At 32.8% G+C, this 23,311-nt stretch overlaps 2 protein-coding genes across 2 annotated transcripts; both read right to left on the reverse strand.

The window, feature by feature from the left end:
• Window positions 1–1,188: 1,188 nt before the first annotated feature.
• LOC110113209 (E3 ubiquitin-protein ligase RGLG2) lies at window positions 1,189–13,017 on the reverse strand. Its single transcript, XM_020845679.2, has 11 exons — window positions 12,331–13,017; window positions 8,710–8,794; window positions 8,491–8,631; window positions 8,300–8,413; window positions 8,108–8,205; window positions 5,829–5,908; window positions 4,888–4,993; window positions 4,690–4,817; window positions 4,400–4,580; window positions 1,768–1,827; window positions 1,189–1,674 (listed from the first exon to the last, which is right to left on the reverse strand). Exons 1-11 carry the CDS (start codon window positions 12,610–12,612, stop codon window positions 1,594–1,596), a joined length of 1,356 nt encoding a protein of 451 aa, XP_020701338.1. The 5' UTR covers window positions 12,613–13,017; the 3' UTR covers window positions 1,189–1,593.
• A 2,871-nt stretch (window positions 13,018–15,888) lies between these two features.
• Window positions 15,889–18,393, reverse strand: LOC110113211 (expansin-A8-like). Its single transcript, XM_020845681.2, has 3 exons — window positions 18,195–18,393; window positions 16,986–17,307; window positions 15,889–16,195 (listed from the first exon to the last, which is right to left on the reverse strand). The coding sequence occupies exons 1-3, from the start codon at window positions 18,391–18,393 to the stop codon at window positions 15,889–15,891; spliced, it is 828 nt and encodes a 275-aa protein (XP_020701340.2).
• Window positions 18,394–23,311: the final 4,918 nt, after the last annotated feature.

The following is a 23,311-nucleotide window of genomic DNA, read 5'->3' on the forward strand; positions in this document are numbered from 1 at the left end:
ATTCCATACATGTCTATGAATATCTCTGCATGCTTATGGGAGCCATAAAAGCTTCAAAGAAATACTCTATCTTGAGCAATTGATTGATGTGTTTACTTTTCTGTTGCTTATGAATTCTGAGATTTAATTTGAGCAATTTGTTTACACTTTTGTACGAATGAAGTTACTTAAATTTTTATTTTTTAATTATCGCTAATTATTATTATTATTATTAAAGAATTTGAATAGGTTGAATATGATTTACTGAGTCATTATTGCTTATACCTGCTTTCTACAATTGTTTTAGAACAGGATAATAAGAGAGACATGTTGAGTAGAGAAATGTTGCAGGATCTGTGTTTGTATAAGTATGTCGGATAAGATTTTGATAGTCATGACTTCTTCTGTTCAACTCTTTGATGTACGGGTCATGAACTATCTATAGATAATTGTTTTGATTATAAATACTTTTAAGATGAATGAAAAAATTTTTGATGATGAGCATTTATGAGCTTCATTAAAATTTTAGTAACTATGTAGTCTATAAATTATATTGGAAATCATATAATTATCTTAAATTAGGTCTTAGAATTTCTATCATGTTATAATTCAATATAATATGATATATTCTATCTGTGAGTTATATCATGTACATATGATATATATACCTCACATATACATGTGAGAATGTGAGATGGGGCATTGAGATGGAGAAATTTTTATGTATGGATGCAGAATGTCGTCCGGAGACCAACCAAAATGCGCCATATCAACGGTACTGAACTGCTATATCAAATGAAGGGAAGACATGACACATTATGATTATTTTTCAGACGGCATTTGGCGTCCGCATAAAATAATTAATCCTTGAGAGGCCCCCTCTTGTGCAAATTTAAACAATGAAACCGAGAAAGAGTTGTCATTCTATTACCACTGTATAACAGTGTTGCAAGGAGCTTCTACATCATTATATGAACAGTACAAAAATCTTGAAAGTTATTGTCAAGATCTTGAATTCAAATCTAGCACAAATAGAAGGACTTCCTTGCCACTCATCATCCCAAAAAAATTATAAAAAAGGGAAATTTTACAAAATTCCAATTATAACTTCCCTTAACTTTAAATAATCATTAAAAACTACTAAGAAGTATATGGTCAAATCAAATTAATGTTACTGAGAATAATATGCAGAGAATAAATGGGAACAAAAGATCTCAAACAAGAAAGCCTTCATATTCACAATAGTTCCAAATGAATTAAAATGCAAGCTGAGATGGATGAGTTATATATGAACAGAATGCTGTTACACATACATGAATAGCTACATATCAATATGCATAACAGAGAACTAAGACTTTGTTTGGGACCACTTTCTAAAAAGCGGCATTTTAGTACAAAAAAATTAATTTTTCAAGTAAAAAGCTGCGTTAAGAAGCGTAAATTCCCTTTGTCAGATAAACAAACTAGGAACCATTTAACACTTTTGTCCAACTACTTGAACGAATTTGAACCAACAAATCAGTAATTGAAATTAATGAAAGAAACAGTAATTTGAGGGGACTTTGCATCAGCTGCCTTGCCGTTTTATTCAATGAAACTTCTGTTCAGCCAGGCTTAGTAAAGCCTTATTCTGGTGACGATTTCGCTGCGGCATATTGGGCAGGTTAACAGGGACTGTCCGCAGTCATAGCAGGTCTGAAAGGAGCCGATTTCAATATAAAATAAATGATAGGAAAGTGAATAAGTAGATAAGAAATGAAAGTATTTTGTTAAAAAAGAAATTTTTACCTGATGCCCACATCCGAAGGCCAGATTTTTCGGGTTCGTGAGGCATATTGGACAGCTAGCCTGATTAGAAAAAAAAGTATGATTAGCAAAGCAAAACAGATTATTATTGTACAATATTTTATAATTTAAGAGGAAAGGATGAATTATAAGTTTATTTCATTAATTAATTGCATTGTATTCTATAGTTTAGATAGGATAACATAGTAATAACAACATAAGCCTTCATCCCCTATTATGTGGGATCAACTACAATAATCATTTTTTTCTATTGTGTCATGGTGTTGATTATTCGACAAGTTTTATGAAGTTGTTGTATAGATTAAGTAAGATACAATAACAACAACAATAACATCAAGCCTTTATCCCACTGTGGGTCAGCTACATGAATTCATTTTCTCCATTATGCCATTTTAAGAGTTAAATTCTTATTTAAATCTAATAAAGAAATATCATTTCTAATATTTTATAACATAGTTTTCTTAGTTCTACCTCTACCTTCGTTAATATAAGCTAAATCTGATACATTTACTCTCCTAATCGGGTCATGGGAAGGCCGCCGTTTTATGTGACTAAACCATCTAAGACGACTCTCTAATCTTAACTGCCACTGAAACTACTCCAACCTTTTCACATATATACTTGTTTCGTATCCTATCCCTAAAAGTAAAGCCGAGTCATCCGCGTAAGCATCCTCATTTCTACAACACTTATCTTAATATTACGTTTCTCTTTTAATTAATGGCCAATATTATGCGCCATAAAGCATTACAGGTCTCACTATCATCTTATAGAATTTTCCTTTAAGTTTGAGGGATAATTTTCTATCACAAAACAAGCCCGATGCATTCACTATCATCTCATCCACCTTTGTTGAATATCATCTTCTAATAAAAATACTTTTTTTGTTCACCTTTAATACACTTCAATTGAACTAAATCTTTACTGCTCCTATCTCTTAGTTTGACTAACTTATACATATATCTTTCACTCTTCTTAGTATATCTAATATATTATATAAATCATTAAAAGCTAAAATCTTTGCATCACATATTGCTTTCTTAGACTCCTTCACATATTGCTTTCTTAGACTCCTTATGGGTCTCTTTATAATTTTCCTAATTTTGAGCGATTTTATATCTAAACCAATTTTTATAACAATTCTTCTTATTTTTTATCTTTTCTTGCACATTTTGATTCCACCACCAACTATTTTTAATATTTGAACTTCTCCTTTTGACACTCTAAGCATATCCTTTGCAGCATTCTTAATATCCATAACTACTTTTTCCCACATAACATTATTTTCTCATGCACAAATAAAATCTTATGATCTCGAATCTTACTTTAAAAAATATTTATATTTATATTCTTTAAATGCCCCTATCTAATCTTAGAACAATGTTTTACTTTATTTTTCATATTCGACCCCTTCACCTTAAAGTCAAAAACTAATAAGCAATGCTTGGTATATAAACTTTCACTCGAAATAAATTTTAATCTTTGCAATCTAAATTATCTATTGAAAAAATAATCAATCTGAGTTTTACTATATCCATTCTTACAGGTGTGAGATGCTCATCTCTTTTATTAAAAAAAGATATTATCATTTACAAAATCATAAGCTAAAGCAAAATCTAATATGGTCTTACCATCTTCATTGTTTACTTCAAACTCACAGCCACCATGCTTTTAAAATCATCTACCTCTCTACCAACATGTCCATTTAAATTTCCTCTAATAAAAACTCTTTCTTCAAAAGACATCTTTGTATTAATTCTTCTAAGTTATTTCAAAATTTTAATTTAGAACATATATCTAAACATATTTGAGAAGCATAATCACTTATAATATTAATAATTTTAGCATTAATAATAATCATCAAAGCTACAATTCTTTTAATTTTTACAATATTATCCTTCAAACACTAATATATAATCACACATACACTATTTCTAATACGACTCCTACCACAATACCAAAATTTAAATCATAAACTATCAATCTCCTTAACTTTCTCTCCAACCCATTTATTTTCCTGTACGCATAGAATATTTCTATGCCTATGAGCCATAATATATACTAATTCCATTAATTTGCTTATAAGGGAACCTACATTACAAGATCCAATCCTAATTCTAGTTTCATGGACTACTTCTTTGCCCACATTCGTCTATGATGGGGGAACTCTTGCTTATTTAACACTGCACCCAGGCACCGGTGCAATGGCCCTTACACGCTTCTCGATGTATTTAAGTCATACAACTCGTCAGTTCTAGGGAACACCCTAGCATTAACACAATGTATTAAAGGATTCATATCATGATTATTCGACAAGTTTTATGCTGGCTATCAATTACCTAACACAATCTTCCACTTTTCTCATTTAGGACTTGGGACTTGGCAACGGTAGTGTAAAAAAAAAAATTCTAAAGTGTGTTACTTGAATTTTAATTGCTTCTATTCAATCAATGCTTTAGATGACTAGATTACAACACAGGCCATAGTAAAGAAAACTAAGTTAAGAAGAGAACGTAAAAAAAAAAAGGAAATGCTGCTGCAATTAAACGTGTAAATACAATGAAGAAGATATAATCACAAATAAATATTAGAAAGAATATTGTATCTTCATTACCTGTTCCCATGAAGCACTTGAGGCAGATGGAGCATAGCTAGTTGGTGAATCGTATCCAGTATAAGGCGTTGAACTCTTCTGAAAACTGGTAGATTGAAACGATTTGGAGCCAAAGGCTGCTGCTGCACGGCTTCCATCAGGTGGGGGTAGGGCGATTCTTTGAGGAGACCTCGCTGATTTACTGATGAATGAGATATACAGACGAAATCAGGAGGTTACGTTAAAAAAGAAGGGAGGTTAATGCGTTGGCAACATTAACAAAACAATAGAGTCGTCTTAAAATGCCATACCCCAAGATTCCAAGCTCAATTGTAGCTTTATATTGAGAAGGTATTTCCATTAATGCTGCAAGAGCAAATTCCGTCTCCTTTCTTTTTTGATGCGTATTCTTGGACATGATCTCAGTAAAATTTACAAACTGCAAAAGTATACATAGGTTACTTGCTTGCATATTTTAAAAGATGGTTTGAGGAAAAACAAAATTTCACCTGGAAATTGTCAAAGGAACGGGCAGGAATGTTGTCATCAAATTCCTTCATCATATCCCAAGGGCCATCCCCAACTCCAACCAACACAATGGATAGTGGAAATTCACTGCAACGACAAAGGAAATCAGTGAAGGGATAGTTTGACTGACAATTATTTGCAAAAATATGAGCTTAACATGTTAAAAATTTCCAAGTAAATCAGTCACTGCAAGTACAAATGCCAAGCCATGACTACTTTAGAAACTTGATCTCTTTTCTCCCAAAAAAAAAAAAATGACTCAGGAGTGAACAGTCAGATTTAAGAAACCACACACACTTAACACGTGCAAAGAAAAAAAAAAAGAATTGATTATGTAAAAAAGATTTCATAAAATTCACAATATGCATACAAACTTGCAAAATCAGAACCTTATAAGAAAATCATAAAATAAAACAATATTCTTTCTAAATTGTGAAGTAATAATAATAATCTGAAGTAGAATTTCACCAACGAAAAAGATAATTTAAGCTTGGCAACTACCGTTACTCCCTCGGCCCAAGCCTCACTTCACCCCTCACCCCCTCCATCCCTGTGAGAGTGCAAAGAAACAGAGAGAGGGAGAACAATTTCTTGACTCTCTCCGACCCCAAGTCCCCACATGTAAGAGTGTCAAAAAAACAAAGAGAGAGATGGAAACTTACTTTACTCTCTCCAACCCCAATTTCTGTTCCCACTAGATATCCTAGTCATTCAAAGTAAAGTTACAGTACTAAAGAATACGTCAGAAACTCCAGAAGCTTAATGAAAAAAATTTACAACAGAATCAGGATAAAGTAACCCAATGAAGCCAACAATCTCATAAGGAACATATTGAAACTAAATTCACAATAGATACACTTTCAATAAAACATCGTCAAGGGTACTTATAAGATATAAAATTAGCAAGGCGCTCTAAAGTTACCTGGCCTTAACAATAGAATCAACAGTTTTCTGCTCCTGTGAGCTCAAGTATCCAGATTGGGTATCTACACTTCGGGTTACCTGCCAAAGTAAAAAGTTCTTGTGAGATAGTAATTCAGCAATGGAAAACACGAGGTAAAGTTATTACTAAAAATATAAACCCTTAAAAAGAAACCTTTGACCGGTTGTCACATTTTTGTCCCCTATCATCTATAGAGACTAAACTTCACGAATCTTCTTTGCCTAGTTCTCCTCCCTACGGACAATATTGGTCTTAATTCCGTCATATTTGTATTTTTGAAGTTCCTCTAAATAAGCTTTGGTCTACTGGCACCTTACTGCCCAATTGCAAATGTACCACACACATCGTTTACATATGCTACCTCTTCCGTCCATTGTACATGCTTAATCTAAGTCAATCATTTTTTACTGCCTTATCATCTAGAAAAGTTATGCACACTTGTGCATACCACCTAACCACCATAATAAGGTTTAAAACTTTCTCTTCAAACACAATCAATATTAATATTTTCAAATGCTACACTCAATCTCATGGATATAAGTGATTACTGTTTGATCCAGATTGAAAAGGTTGCAGTCTATGATACATCTTAAACCACAAAAATCAACGAAAAAAAGTACACTTCAGTAAAATAACAGAATTTTATTGTTAGGAAATCAAATAACAAGAAACAAGATACAATTGATCCTCTTTCGAGAGGAGGATCTTCTCTCCCAAACCCTAGACGCTGCTAGGATCCCTCACAAAAGAAAACTACATCACTCAAGATAAAATTCTGCATAAGAATAAAATAAACCTACTATGGACTTAAATAGGCTTCCTCCCTTCCTCCTAAATCAGCTCCCTTCATAATATATCTCCCTTATTAATTTGAATATAATTCAATTAGGAAAGGATCTCCTAATTCAGTCCCATACCTAATATATCTCCCTCAATTTGAAAATAATTCAATTAGGAATGAGGAAAGATTTTCCTAATTGATTTCCTCCTAATATAATATATTAATTTCTTGCTGAGCCCCACCCCTTTAATCTCCTTTCTTGTCTTGTCCAGCCCTGTCGTATTAGTCTACCAGTGGCCTCGTTCCATTACATTTGATTTTGAAGGCCTGACATTTGGAAAGCAAGAAGAGGTTCTATAGGAAACCAATAAGCCGCTTTTTAACACAACTACAATTGCCTTGCAATTAAATGTGGTCAGGTTAAAAAAAATTCCAATGCATTAATTTTGGCTTATTATGATGTTACCACTACCAACAATTGTAGTTTCGATCAGTTATATAGTGAATATCTTAGGATATCAACACCACAAAGAATTGTTATCAATTCAAAGGTCATTCGTTCATTAATATCTGAAATGAGATGTTATGTTATTAGAAGATGCCAAATTTAAAAATAACCTAATATCCTAATTCAATCATATCAAAATGTCAACTGAATTGGGTAACGTCTAGATGTCAATGACATTTGAAAGTTGCCCAATTCCTACAATTTTGTTTCTTCACCTGTCCATGCATTCTCTCACTCACAACTCTTCCTTAAAGCCCATGAGAAAACTTTTTCAGCAGGTTGATGCAAGTGCTATTCCTGCATCAATTGATGCATTGTCTTTTTCTACTATAAGCGACCTTCCTTTTGAATCCGTTGAAAATAGTGTTGGACTTTGGAAACAAAATTTTCAACTATTTATTTTGATATCCAAATAATTTACTTTATTTAGTACTGCTAATGACACTGTTTCCTTTTCAATTCAGGGGGTGGAATAAGATTTTTTGATAAACATATCCTGAATATATTGGATTCTAAAGATAACACTAAATCAAACAATTATAATCTACTAATCATATCTTCTTATATAATCACACTGAACCAAACACATAATATTTCAGCGACAGCAGTAATATCTAACTAGCACTTATCTCGAAAAAATCATGAATCAAAGAACTCATTAGTTTCTTTAGCTTTTATAATTACTGAGTGTGCCAATATGGATTCAACTCAGTCAATCTCTATACATCCATACATAACTAGATCTACTTACATAAGAAAACGACAATTTCCAAATCTAAGAAATACACAAAAATATACTCCAGAGACCAGTCACAACTCACAATCACTTCAAATAAGGATGGAAAAGCCACAATCAATTTTTGCTAACGTTCAGGTATTGCTTGATCATATCAACCATTTAAATGTTATACATAAACAGATTTAGAAAATTATAACTCTAGTAATTATATGTATCAATTATGACAATACCTGCCCATCAGCAATGATCAATAAAACATGGTACTGCCCACCACTTTGTTCAACAATAGTCATGGCCTTTTCGATGATTGGTGCAAAAGATGTCGGACCTGTAAACATAAACATCTTAAGTAAAATCCGCCGGTTATCAGAATTAATAAATTAAACAATCTGCATAAAAGTAGACAATGATCAAGTAAATACCCGCCAATCGCAAATGCGGAACAATTTCTTTGTATCGTGACAAAGCCTCTGAAAACCCAGTGCATGGCCTCTCATCCGGAAAGAAACTGAAAACATCCTGATCGTGTGTTGAAGCTAACAAAGAACAATATGCGCTATGTCAGAATTGAACAAGTAAAAGGAGTTTGTTTAAATAATACAACTCTATTTACCATCGCCAAATCCATAGCATGGAATCAAGTTGTCCTCATCAAAAGCTGATAATGTTTGTCCGATGATAGAAATTGCATGTTCATAGGGATTTGGAATATCACTAATGTGATGCAAGCTGCGATTGTGGAAAGAAAATTTACCTGTATACAAAAGATGTTAAATGCCCATATAAGCAAAGAAGAGAAAAATCCTAAAGTTCAAAATTATAGAGCACATACCTGTCCACTCGTTGCTCTTTGTGAAATCAATACCAACAATAAGATTTGAAGACTCAAGACCTGCACGAGCAAGAGCTTCAGTAACCTGTTCAACAAAATTTTCATAAGTTATTCTAAGATCATATAGTTAACTAATCAATCAACTTATTGCCTCAAGTGGGAAAAAATGTTTATCAATAACGAAAGTTGATTTAATAAAAAAATTTTAAAATTTAGACATTAAAAAGTACCTTGTATCTTGTCATACAAGTTAATTACTGTTAAGTCATTGAAATTGGATCAAAATATCAAAAAGTTTATTCACCAGAAAAGATGTGGGGTCTAATTTAAGTTGACGAGTAATTGAATTGTATAATTATATGAATGTAAAAGGCAAATCCAATGTGCATTAAGCCCTTGCCAGTGTGGAGTTTAGGATACAAATTGGGATGTTGTTTTCATGATTGGAAATTGTCACCTCCAATTCACAATAAAGCAGCCTAACCATAAAGAAGTGACATATTGGAAGGTAAATATAGGTCACCCTCTCTCAAATTCAACACCTCAAAGCCGGATTCCCAATTCGAGCACCTTAGTGCTCAAATTTTGAAGAGCCGCAGCGGAAAAGTTGCCGAAGATGAAGAGCCACGCCAACTTAGCGAAAAGACGCGAGATTAAGTGGAATCCATATTGCATACTTATTAATCCATGGATTATTGTAATTATTCTATAATTATTATTCTATCAACTAATCAATCCATGGACTATTGTAATTATTTTGTAATTATTATTCTTTAACTTTATTTATTTTCTATTATAAGCTCTCCTAGGATTGTATAAATATCACACAAATAGAACAACAAAAACAGGTCTTTATCCCACCGTGGGGTCAATTACATGAATCCTTTTTCTCCATCGTGTCCTATTAAGAGTCAAATTCTCATCTAAATCTAATAAAGAAAGGCCAGTTCTAATATTTTCTACTAAGTCTTTTTAGGTCTAGCTCTACCTTTCTTAACATAAGTCAAATCTAATACATCTACTTCCTAACTAACTTATCGAAAGGACGCCATTTTATGTAACCAAATCATCTAAGGCGACTCTCTCTAATCTTATCTTCCACTGGAGCTACTATAACCTTTTCACGTATATGCTCATTTTGCATCCTGTCTTTAAGAGTAAAGCCAATCATCCACTTGAGCATCCTCATTGAAATAAAATACTCAACTATTTTTCTCCAATTATTGCCAAAAATAAATAGGGCATACATCTAAAACACATCATAAACTAGAATGCATGTTTTATAAAGGCCAAAAACACCAATCATGCATTACTTGAGAAAATTAACACAAATAATTTTTTAAGTTTTTCTGTTTGAGATGATGAAAATATTTAAAGAGAATTGTACATAATTTCACACCTCTCCCTCTGAAATATATCCAACATGTAAAAAAAAATATTAGAAAGAGAGGTTATAAAAATGCTTTGAGCAAATGTAAACACGCAACATAACCATCATAGACAAAATATGTAAAGAAGTTTAAAAAAGAAGCAACCTTAACTAAACCTCAAAAACAACCAAATAATTTTAGAGGACAGCCCTAGAAAAACACTTCTTGAGAACTATGTTCGGAACAGCGGCTTCTTAACATCAAATTAGTCCTAGGTATCACCAGGCAAAATAACATACTAGTAAGATATTTTCTTGTCGCTGAAATAGTGAAGCTTCTCAGAACATCAAAGTCCATCTTCTAAATGAACTTGAAGCATCTCAAAGCATAAGAGTTCATCTTTTAAATGACCGTTTTTATTTGCAGCTCTATGCTATAACATATCTGTAATCCAAAATTATCAATGTCCTCAGCTGATTGACTGCTTTTAAAATTGTTTAGGCAAGCATTTTTTTGGTTCTGCTGTGTTTTCAGCTATGCTGTGTAGAAAACTGAATCCATTGCTACTCTCAGAATGGTGTAAAAATTTTTTTCTTTGCACAGCATCAATATTATTGATAGCTGACAACCGTGAATTTTGCGTTTGTGGTGATTATCTTCTTTAAAATATATATATATATATATATCTGTAATCCAAAACTAGTTTAGTAGCCAAAAGATGAATTCTATGCTGAGACATAAATTCAACAGTATCAGGCCAAAATATGTAAATTGGCTCAGAAATGGGAGGGTCAGTCAAGAGGGAAAGAATGATAGCTATTAGAAATAAGAAACTACTCCAAAAGTCTACTCACGCATTTCCCTATTGCCAAACTTTTGATTCCTATCTAGAATTTGCTTTAAGATTTACAAATTCCTGAAGTGCTTAAGTATACATTCCCAGCCATTGCCAAAGTAAGTTTGCTGATGGTTTATGCTTTCCAATAATCTATGTGTAAAGAGTAAGGTGACGAAGTTTTTATTTTCTAATTCCTGGAATCTAGGTAGTGAAGAGGTTTGTACTTACCATGAAGCATTTTTTTTCTTTGCGAAAAGTCCCAAAATATGATCAAAGCCACAACTATTGCTCTTATTCCCATGTTCTCTCATGATGGGCTTCTCTTTGATTACATGCCAATCTCCTCATGTAATACTATTTACAAAATCGTCGTCAAATTACTTGCATATCGACTTAAAAAAAATGTTGTCACACATCATGCAACAAGTGCAAGCTACATTTATTTCCAATAGGGTCGCCTCTTATAATGTCATTATAGCTAACAAGATTCTTAATGGCTTCAAATCCATCTCATCTTCTAATCTTTTTTTTATGCAAAGCTTGACATCAAGAAAGCTTTTGATTCAGTTAACCGGGATTTCTTTCTTGAGATGATGCATATGAATAGCTTCCCTCCCATCTTTGTGTCTAGGATTGAGGCCTGCATCACTAATATCTCTCATTCAAGCATTAATGGGACAATCAAAGGTTTTTTCCCCTGTACTAGCAGTCTCAAAGAGAGTTGTCCGATGTTTCTTTATATTTTCTGCACTTTCATGGATGACCTATTTAATCTTTTAGAGCAAAGCATTCACCAAGGGGCTTTCTCTTCCATCTCTCTCAAATTCAGTATTCATTTATCCAACCTTCCTTATGTTGATGATGCCATAATTTTGCGGGAAGCTTCTCAAAATAACATTCTCCGCCTCAAGGATATTCTGGATAGTTTTTACCCTGCAACCCTGCCTCCAACCTCAAGACTAATCCTACAAAAAGTCTCATATGCTTTTCCAAGAGCACTCAATAACCCCACGCTCTAAGAGACATTCTTAGCTTCTCCATATCCGTACCTTAATTCAGTTACCTTGGGCTTACGGCGTCTTCTCACAGACCTTGTTTAGCTAACTTTCAACCACTTATTGATAAAGTTCGCCTCGCTCTTGATGTTCTCACAGACCTTGTTTAGATAATTTTATCACCTTCACAGGTTCTTCTTATGTTCAAACTCCTTTGATATTGAATTTTGTACTTTCTTCATCAATATATGCAGAGCGAAGGCTTTCAATCCCCCACAAAAAAGAAAAAGAATACACAGGTGGCATGTGACAACTCAAACAAGCATCTTGTTCGAAAGTTCCCTCATTTTCACCAAAAATGCAAAAAACAACAAGAAAAATGAAGAAAAAGACCTAACAAGAACAGAATATGGCATACCTGTTCCAATGAATTGTAGTTGTCACTTATCTGTGAATACCTCCGATCCAACTTCCGAGTTTGCCGGGTGGCAGGAGGCTGAGGAACGGAATATGGCTGAGAATACCCTGTTGCATGAGGAGGATCATAGCTTGAAGTCGAAGTAGGATAATTCTGATACGCAGGCACGTCGCCTCCGTACCTCGGCGTCGAATATTGCTCCTCAGCGTAGCCGCGACTACGGAAAGAATCAGCCGATCTAAAACTCCGCCTCACCTCCTCTTTAGACCCTCTTCCTCCCATCAAATCAAATTAAAAACCTCCGACAAACAAATATTCTCGGAGATCTTCAGAATCCTAAATAAAATACCGAATGCTCGATACCCTCCGTTTCGGAATCACAGAACAGAAACCAAAGCGTCAATATAAGAATATCGCTTTTAAGGGTTTGACGAAAAGAAACTTCAAATCGGCCGCTTTTAGAAGAGGAGAAAACCAAATCAAAACTGAATCCCCAACTTGCGCGTAAAAACCTAATATTTCCAACCTTGACCACTTGTGAAAGCAGTTATTTCCTTCGTCTAAAACTAGCAAAACGGATAGAGATGCCGCAAACTCCCAACCAAAAACTGCAATGGCGGTTCCATTAGGGCACGACGAAGGGGAGACGAAGGTGATGATAAATACCTTTGCGTACAAAATCTGATTAGGATAGGATTGGGATAAAATAAAATATTCTATGGTTTTAACTTTTAAAGATTAATCTGAAACTATTTTTAATTTATTGATTAAAACTTGCAAAGTCAAAAGTATGAATCTTAGTAGTTCTTACACCATTGTAATTAAAAAAATAAATCAATCAAATAACACGTGTTTTGAATATGATGAATAAAATAATAAAAATTGTGATGTGAATGCTCACATTACTTTTACGATAAATCATTAAAATTTTGGAGTCAACATAAATTTTTTTTTTATATATTTTTGAATAGTGAAATATTCGTGATATCAGAAAAAAAAAATTTCGCTATATAAAAATCTTACAAAAATTAGAGAAAAAAAAAATCTTATGTATTTCAAATGATTTATTAATATCAATCATATATTATAAATGATGCACTTATCTATAATAGATTGATTCAATGTAACATATATAAATTATAGAATATGACTTATGACTCTAGAAAAGTTATTATGTGTGAACACTACATGTAGTTTATCGTCCGAAAATAAATCAGAACGCGCCACATCAGTAGTACCGAGCTGCGTAACAAGCCATATACTGAGTAAGAGATGATGTAGCACGTTCTGGCTGGTCTCTGGACGACGTTCGTCTCCTGTACAGAAAAATTTCTCACAACTTTGAGGTATTATTAAAATTATGATCAAGTGATCATTGGCAGTTTTTTTTATTCCTCTTATAAAAGAGGAAATCATTGATCAATAACATCGACTGACACAAACAGTGTACATCAATGTTTATGTCAGTGATAATTGTCAATCATAATAATGACAACAAGAGTTGTCATTAATATTATTGGTGATAACAAACAATGACGAGTGATGACTTTTACGATGGTGTTGACAACATTCATCAATCTTATTGACGATCTCAAAGGACGACAACTTTGTTGATGTTGTTGGACATCAACATTAGTTTCACGATGATTACAAAAGATAAGAACTACAATAATTCTTTTTTCTCTTTATTTCTACCAATAGGTTAATCTTAACTTTTGATACATATTAACAACCTAAATCCCTACTGGCTCTTTCATATCTTTTATCTTAAACCTTCTTCTTACTTTACCATTTTTTCCCTTCATTATTATTGAACTTCTTTTCTTCTTTACTATTTCTTCCCTATATTAAAAAAAAAAGAGATTATTTTACAACATACTTTACATTTATAAGGACTTCTATATTATCTTTTTCTTGTGATGCAATAATCTTGTAAAAAGAAATTACAAAATTATTGTAAATCTTCTACCTATGATGCATTATTGTCAATATTATATTACAAACATTAACTTTTAAGAGCATTAGATCCCTTATGGAGGACTAATAATATTTCATGAAATTACCATATAATTTCTAGTAAGGAGTCAATTATTAGTTCACCAAACTTTGGAATAAATTTATAAGACTTTTTAGAGTCATCATAAACTTTCTTTTTTGCTTGTCTTTATCTTTTAGACCACAAATGATTCATTAATGCACAATATCTTTTCTATAATTTGTCTCATGAGAAGGAAGAAATGACAAAGGAGTCTCTGATGGATCATAATTTCTTATTATTCTATCTGAGCATCCAATGGGCATACAATAGATGCGTAAATCAATTGATTCGAGTTTAATTCTATGAGTTTAAGTCAGGTCAATCAGCACGAAAGAAATTAGATGATTTCAATTTGAATAATTCTTGCAAAAAAAAGACAATAATAATAAGAAATATATTGAGATATGAAAAAGAGAGAAATTTTAAATAATATTTAAAATATTTATGCTTAAATCTAATATATGTTAATTCAATTTTATATAGACATTGTTTCAACAAGTAAGCTCAACAGCCGATGAGCTGAGTTGGCTCACGAGTCATTTATCAAGTCGAGCCAAATCTATGTCATTAGTCGACTCGATTTGATTACATCATAGCCTAAGGTCACTTATCTAGAGCTTGATGAGCTCATAACATGATGGGCCAAATACCTAGCCAGGACTTTTAGGTCTAATTTGGCTTAGACTTCATCCAATAAGACTGAATTTGCCAGTCAAAGTCTCTGTCTGTCATATTATTTCCAATTTACGTTCATGTTATTTTATTTAATAATAAATAAATTTGTTATTTTCTTTTATTTATTTATATTATTTTTGAAAATCTCAGTCAACTTGAACTCATAGAATCAGGGGCAGAATCAGTTTCAATTTTGAGGGGGGCAAATACAACACAAAAATAATTAAATATTAAAAAAAATATTATATATCTATATATTGCGAAAAGTTTTTTAAAAAAATTAAGCTGGAAAAAAAAGTATAATTAAACTATCATGAAAAGCATGAAATAGAATATTAGAACTAAATGTAAAGACATATATAGATATTTTAAGGAAAGTTAGGACAAAAGAGGCTTTTAGGGGGGGCAAAAAAATTTTTTTAGGAGGGGCAAAAAAATTTTTTTTACTCTCCTATAAAATTTTTTTAACTCCTATAATTTATTTATTTTTTTTAGGGGGGTAATTGCCCCTCCTAAACAACATGTGATTCCGCCCCTGCATAGAATTAAGATTCATCTCGAGCTTGAACTCTATTAATTAATCAAGCTCAAACTATGAGTGACTCGAACTTAGCTTGACTCGTTTACACCCCTCGTGCCTTCAGTTTAACCATAATATTGCTTCAAATCTAATATAAATTTCTCATACACTTTTTCATGTCACTGGATGGGCTAATACTAATGCTTTAGCCTCAGCACAAGTAACAATCAAACCCCTTAAAGGAATAATAAATCCCATATATGTTACATGAACAATATTATGGCTGAACTAGAAAGAAAAAAGTTAAAAACATTAGAGCAGAATCTTAAAACTGGATTGAAGTGGCAAATGTGTCACCAAATTTCCAGTTGGAAGGAGCTACATTATTGAAAGTTTTGGTTCTGCCATCATCAGTTTGAACTCTGAAGGAGAGGCTCTGTCCATTGAGGTAGGAATTGCTTTGCCAATTCATTCCCCAGTTTCGGCTCATTATCATCCAATCTGTGTTGGAGCCTTTGATCCACATGGCAGTCACTATGCCACTCCCTCCTACGTTGCTTACCAGAACAAGATCAAAGTAGTCCCTTCCATTAATGGTGAATCTCACCCCTCCACTCCTTTTGCACCGAACCCTGCAATCACGAAAGTTCAGTTGAAGAATAACTTTGTTTAGGCTTCGTTTGTGATGGTTTTCTTACTGCTTCTTAAAGTAGCTTTCTAGTTAAAAAAATTTAATTTTTACACTTAAAACCTGCTTTATGAGGCAATACGAAAGCCATCCCAAACACAGTTGCAATGCCTTTTTTTCTCGTGAAGAAATGCTTAATGTGCGCTTTGCAGCCTATTTTTGTGGCTTTCAAGCCACTCTAGTAAGTCACCTAATGATCTTAAAAGAAGTTTGCTACGTAGACTCGAATCTATTATGACCTTTATTATGAAATTAGAGAGTAGCATTTTGCTTGAGCTAGAGCTCAGCCAATTAGAACCTAATTATAATGAACTTGTAATTAATTATGATTAAATTTAGTATAATTAGAGTAAGTACTTCATGTTTTCCTAGAAATATCCCAATTGGAGTGCATGGAGGGCATAATGAATGCTCCCTTCTTCAAACTTTCTATTTTTTCTTTCTTTAGGAGGCATGATCAAGCTTGAATTGCTTGGAACAATGCCATGTTCATATTTGACTTAAAGTAATCAAGCTTGTAAAAATAAGCTGAATTCTAACTACTTATCAATCCAACAAAAAAATCAAGCACAAATAGACTAATTATACTAAATGTAGGTTTCGTTTGGGATAGTTTTCTTGCTGCTTCTTAAAACAGTTTTTTAGTACAAAAACTAAAGTCTTTGTGCTAAAAAGCTACTTTAAAAAGCAGTAAGAAAATCATCCCAAATAAAGCCTCAGTGTCCAATAATTACCTTCTGTAGAATACAGGGACAATCCCAGCTCTATAGATGGCAATAGTCTCCCAAGCAGGCTGAGACATATCAAAGTGTTGCCTTGGTGGGTTGCACCATCCGCCATTGTCGCTGGGTAGATTGTCATTTGGTGGGCAAAAATTGGTGGCTGTTATAGTGATATAAGTGCCTCTCTTACACCACTTTGCTGCCTTTGTGGTGTCACAGACAATCTGAAAGCATTCTCCACAAGAGCCTCCATCGTTGAAGAGGGCAGTGCTGAGTGCAGAGTTCTTAATTCCATATCCATCTTGGTATAGGTCTCCATAGCCACAAGCTCCTCCTACATTTACAGAACAGATCAATGCTCATTACAGCTTTGTATATGTTCATTTCATATAAAAATCTTGAATATTTTGTTTTTGGATCTTCGTTTTTTTTTTCTTTGTTAAGTCTTCTATGCCAAAGTCAGAAAATTACATTAATTAGCAACCTGATTTCAGTGCCTACTGATTGTGTTTGATACTAAATAAATTCAGGGGCGGAACCAGCCTTAATTTTTAGGGGGGGGGGGGAATTTTTAAGTAAAAGTATATAGATTTTTTTTTTCATAAATATTTTTACAACCAAAATTTATTCCGGGGGCGCTGCTCCTTGATCCTTATTTGTTCATATTCTTGATCGTTGTATACTTTACATATATGTCAGGGGTTCAAGGGGGCAGTGCCCTCTTTGGATTTTTAGGGTTGTAAGGATATTTTTCAACTTTCTTTACAAATTTTGATTATAAGGATAATTTTGGTTCCCTAGCAATAACATCTCTACATAAAGTGTTTAATTGTGTTGAGGCAATTGCCTAAAGACCATAGTATTTTAAAACTTTTAGGGGGACAATTGCCTAAAAATCCTTGTAATAAAAACTAAAAAATAGATAGAGGGAGACAAATTACCTAAAGAATCATATAATAATATTTTTAGTGGATCCACCGTTAGTTTGAGTGCATGACATAAAATTTTCTCTTTTTGATGCAATGGAAGACTTCTTCATTGTTAGGAAGGATAGATGTGAAAGCATTTAGCGACAACTATGAAGAAAGTGGCAAAATATAAAAGATCCAAATGTTCTTTTAAGAAAAGCAAGCACAAATTTAATGTAGACCATAAGATCTTCATAAGAAATTTCAAAATTTTTTATCAACTAAACATCAATAATTAGTTTATCATACTTACCCATAGTGCCAGAGGCATCACTTCCACCATAGAAAGTTGCAGTGGCTGGCATCCAGCCCTCAGCAAAAGCTGTGCTTGCAGAGTAGAGAAATATAAGTAGAAGCAGAAGAGCTCCTCCATGGTTACAAGTAGCCTTCTCCATCCTCCCAACTCTGTCAAATTCTATAAAGAATTTGAGCTTACTAAATGCTTCTTCCATTTGCCTATAAATAAGAGGTTAAGATTTGAACTGAAATCCCATAAGGAATCTCTGAAAGAGATCTCTATCAGGAAAGCCTCATCATTATTCATTTTATATTAGAATAAATCAATTTTTTTATTCTAAGTTTCAGTTAATGATAAATTTTTATGAACATAACAAATCTTAATGCCTTTCTTACAGAAATTTTAACAAGGAATTCTTTATTAGGCTTCTGTAGCTAACATTATTTCTGATCACATTGAAAATCGCTTCAAAATTTTTTTTAATTCAAATATATGACTGTCATACTAATACTCTCTTATTAGAATTTGCTGGTTGACTGCAAACTAAGATAAGTAAATGATTGTTTAATGAATTGTTGACTTTTTAAGCAGTTAATTATTCTTTCAAGATGCATTCTTCCTTCAGATGCCGATTCAGAATTAACTAAGCATAGCTTGGTCAGTAGGCTTTCCAACTTTCAGATTTCTGCAATAACACTTCTTTTATGTGTTATTTTTGAAGGCCAGAGAATCTGTTTCACTTGGAGCTCATTTGATCATTTAAAGCTAAAACAATTTAATATTTTACTTAACACTTTTAATAAATTTTAAGTATAATGATTTTATTTGCATGAAAGGTATATTAAAAGTTATTATTATTTTTTTAATCATTTTTTATATGAGATCTTAATGAGACAACAACATCAAGCCTTTGTCCACTACGTGGGGTCGACTACATTAATCATTTTTTGCCATTGTGTCTTGTTAAAAGTCAAATTCTCATTTAAATCTAATAAAGAAAGATCATTTCTAATATTTTCTAATCAAGTCTTTTTAGATCTATCTCTACATTTCTTAACTTAAGTCAAATATAATTCCTCAACTTAATTTCCTAACCGGGTCATCGAAAGGCCTCCGTTTAATGTGGTCAAACCATCTAAGGCGACTCTCTCTAATCTTATCTTCCACTGGAGTTACTCCAACCTTTTCACGTATATGCTCATTTCATATCCGATCTCTAAGGGTAAAACCACTTATCCACCTAATCATCCTCATCTCTGCAACACTTAACTTAGTATTATGTTTCTCTTTAAATGGAAATGAGAGAATTAATTGATAGTATCAAGTGGACTGACTTCAAATGATCCAAAGTAGGAAGGATATAATATATCCTGTTGTTTTTAAACTACTGGAATTGGCATTGGTATTACCTGTTGCTACAGCCGGCGTTGAAAGAGCATTTTCTGTCATGAATATTATAAAAAATCGACTGCGAAATAGGATTGGCGATCAATGGATGAATGATTTATTACTTGCTTATGTTGAAAAAGAAATTTTGGATTCTATTGATAATGAAGTTATCATTCAACTCTTTTAGAATATGAAGAGTAGACGTTATAAATTGTAAGTTGTTTACTATATTGCATTTAATATTATATGTTTTGAGATAATTATTAATAAAAATTTTTTAAAACTGTCTATGCCGGTCCCAAGCCCGGATGAAAAAAGTTGAGGGAAAATTTTACTAAATTAATTTAGGCCCCCCCTTGATAAATTTTCCTGGCTCTGCCACTGATTGATACTAATAGACATGAACTGTGGAAGATGAATTATTTTAAGATCAATGGTGATATTCTCGATCATTTTCTTTATACGAGATGAGACAATGACTTAAAAGATGAGCATCAACTTTAGTTGAGATGATGAGTGTTTGCGATGGTTGGGACGAGGACGTTGACATTAGTGTCAATGATGGATGTCGACGTTGTTGGTGATGTGATTTGTTCGCATCGTTGGTGTAGTGGGCATCATTGTGCGTTGGCATTGTTGACATTTACGACAATCTTTAACCTTGTTGGTGTTTAGAAGATGATGCAAACCAACATTATCTGTTATGTCAAACATCGTTATTGTTATTGACGGACATCGCTATTTTTATCAAGGGTAGACACTAACTTTGTTGGCGATGGCAATGAGTGTTGGATTTGGTGTAGACAGAGGGCACATTGGCCTGGTTGGGGAAGACATACATCACCATTTTTATCAATGTCAGACGCCAACGTTGGTGTCTACTTTGCTGGCGACAATGAGCTTTAATATTTGTGTCAATGGGGCATCAAAGATGTTAGCGATGATAGCCATTGTTGCCGGCAGAGCATCGACCTTATTGGTAATGAAGAATATCCATTGCTAATTATTATTTATCCATATATGTGCAAAGTTTTTCATCAACATGAAGACAATCAATTCACTTTCCATGGCAGTGAACAACAAATATTTTATAAAAAAAAAAAATCTATATTATATAATTGCCTAAGAAAGCTTGCTTAAAAATCAAGATTGGATCAACAAAATAATTAATATAATAATAAAATATTTACTGCTAATAATGATAAAATAATAACATAAGAAAATTAATAATAATAAAAGAATTTAAACATGACAAGAAAGACTTTGTGGTTTTACTTGGCGTAAACTTAAGGATTAAGCTCACATGGATTATGGAAGAGTGATTATTATGCTTCTAACTAACCCACGTTATGGATCTCACATTGCTTGACTTTATAATTAAAATGTGATTAAATTGATATAATAACATTTCTTGATAAGTTTAATAAATATAGTTAACATTTATATTTATTAAACTTATCAAGAAAAAATAATTAAATATATATTCTCTTAGACTTTTGGCTTCCAAAACAGCATTAACGTCAAATTGCAATTAACCCAGCCTGTACATATGTGGTGGATCACAGGCCACCGATTCAAAGACTAAAAAAAAAATCAGATAATTTTGATACAAAATTATATTAGGATGGGCTAAGCTCGGGTCTGGTAAATAAATGCGGGTGATTATTTTTTTATTTGATTTGAAGTAAAATAAATATAGTATAAAGTCTAACGGTGGTGGTGGACGACAATGGTGGCAATGACATTGGCCGACTGCAAGTTGTAGGTGACTAGCGGTGGCTGTAGACAGCCGCAGCCTGCAAGTGATAGTCAGAGGCTCGAGATAGTGATGGCGACAATTATAGAGAATTTACAGTGTATTTAAAAACAGTCAAATCTAATGGTTCAGCCAAAAATAAAATACTACAAAATTTTACTTTATGATTTTTTTACTTCAAACTAAAGAGCACCTTAATATATAACTTATGTTTTGTAAACAAATAAAGGAAAAAATATTTTATGCAAAATTAGAAAATAAAATTGTATTTTAATTTTAAATTTCTTGGTTAAATATCTTTAAATTTTGTTAAACACAAATAATATTTAGTTTAATTTTTAATAAATTTAAGAGACTAATATCGTAATTTAAAGCTTATTCTGCTAGATTTCTTTATATGAATCTGAATTTTATTTTAAAACTGAAAATGAAATCACAATTAAATATAAATAAATGCCCCCTCTATTACTCAAACACCTAAAAACCAAAGGTTATTATGACATAAATTATAATTACTGGTCTAATGATGATACTATTCTTCATATTGATAGCTTTTTTGTCTCATTAGAAAGTAAAATTCATTTCATAAAATAAAAATTTCAAGAAAAAACTAATCCTTTCATAGTTGAAATTAAATTATATCTGTCACCTAAAAACTCAAATATTTAGTTTAATATTTTTTAAACAGTGATATATAAATTAATATTATTATTATTTAGGGGGGCACAAATTAAATATTTACTATTACAAATATAAAAAAACAGAAACTTATATATAGTTAAATTTCAAAATAATATCCCGACCATTCATATATGACCATTTTAACCCACCCAGAGTATAACGCTGCTCCAATTAGATTTCATTTGGGATAACTTTCTTACTGCTTTTTTCCAAACGAAACTTTAATCTTTCAACTACAAAATTGATCCAAAATGATCGCTTTTTTTCCAAACTATACCCTAAATTCTAAAATTTCTCTTCATATATATATATATATATATAAAGAGATATTCAGCTATAAGCATGCCAAATGATCATCCATAAAAAATAACAGCTGAAATGGCTAACACGATAGAGTGTCAATTTTCATACAAACCAAACTTTTTAAGTGCTGAAGCAGCAATAAAAATGAGTGGCAGCAGCTACAGATTCAACAAAAATAGCCCAATCGAAAATGAAACCAGGTGATTACAGAGAACGATAGTAGGAATCTGGATTGAACGATCTGGGCAGCAGCAAAGAATGGGTTTGGACTAAGGGCTCAAGTTTTCATTGGGACAAATTGGATATTTTATCATTGGCCTCACCAGAATTCTAATCATTGTTGATCCCTACGCATCAAACCACGTCCAAAAAAGGCAAAACCAGCAAATCAAGCAACGGGTGTGTTGATGCAACATGTTACTTGAAGGGTAAAAAAACCTCCGATTGCCAAAAGAACCGCGCCGTTGCAATCTGGACATCAAGTTCGCATAAGCAGTAACCCCTTACAGTCAAATCGGACAAGATTGGTCCAAAGGACGCACGACGTCGCCCAAATGACATCCGATCGCGAGACAAATTTCATTGTTGCTTTCGAAACATTGTTGGCACCCAAAATCACTGTCAACCTATTCAATTGGGGGCGTCCGAGGTGACAACACAAATCCCGAGATGACAATGCACAAATCGAGGAAATTGCCGGCAACAACGCCCAAACAACGTCCGATCGCAAAACGGACTTCGCCATTGAATTCATAACGTCCTCAATACCCAAAACTTCTTTTGACTCTAATTCATAATCCATGCATTCCAAATCCTCCAAAATTTTCATGGCACCTCAGAAACATATGTTAAATTGCCATTGAGCCTAATTTTTCATATGTTATAAAAAGTGCTATGAACATACATACATAGTGGATAACAACCTATAACTCATATGGAATGGACAATGGAGGGCGCAACTGGAAGTAGCAATTGTATTGCATCAATCAAACAGAGCTTAGAA

Source organism: Dendrobium catenatum, unplaced genomic scaffold, assembly GCF_001605985.2.
Source record: "Dendrobium catenatum unplaced genomic scaffold, ASM160598v2 original_scaffold_144855, whole genome shotgun sequence".
Classification (NCBI taxonomy): Eukaryota; Viridiplantae; Streptophyta; class Magnoliopsida; order Asparagales; family Orchidaceae; genus Dendrobium; species Dendrobium catenatum.

What these genes read in the sequence shown, in the direction of transcription:
- LOC110113209 (XM_020845679.2), bottom strand. Translation starts at nt 12,612, where the DNA reads ATGGGAGGAAGAGGGTCTAAAGAGGAGGTGAGGCGGAGTTTTAGATCG. An exon ending in AAAGAGCAACGAGTGGACAG is followed by an intron (nt 8,632 to 8,709) that starts GTATGTGCTCTA and finishes TTTTGTATACAG; the next exon opens with GTAAATTTTCTTTCCACAAT. An exon ending in CCTTCGGATGTGGGCATCAG is followed by an intron (nt 1,675 to 1,767) that starts GTAAAAATTTCT and finishes GGCTCCTTTCAG; the next exon opens with ACCTGCTATGACTGCGGACA.
- LOC110113211 (XM_020845681.2), bottom strand. Translation starts at nt 18,393, where the DNA reads ATGGAAGAAGCATTTAGTAAGCTCAAATTCTTTATAGAATTTGACAGA. An exon ending in TGATGCCTCTGGCACTATGG is followed by an intron (nt 17,308 to 18,194) that starts GTAAGTATGATA and finishes CTGTAAATGTAG; the next exon opens with GAGGAGCTTGTGGCTATGGA. An exon ending in GTCCCTGTATTCTACAGAAG is followed by an intron (nt 16,196 to 16,985) that starts GTAATTATTGGA and finishes TCGTGATTGCAG; the next exon opens with GGTTCGGTGCAAAAGGAGTG.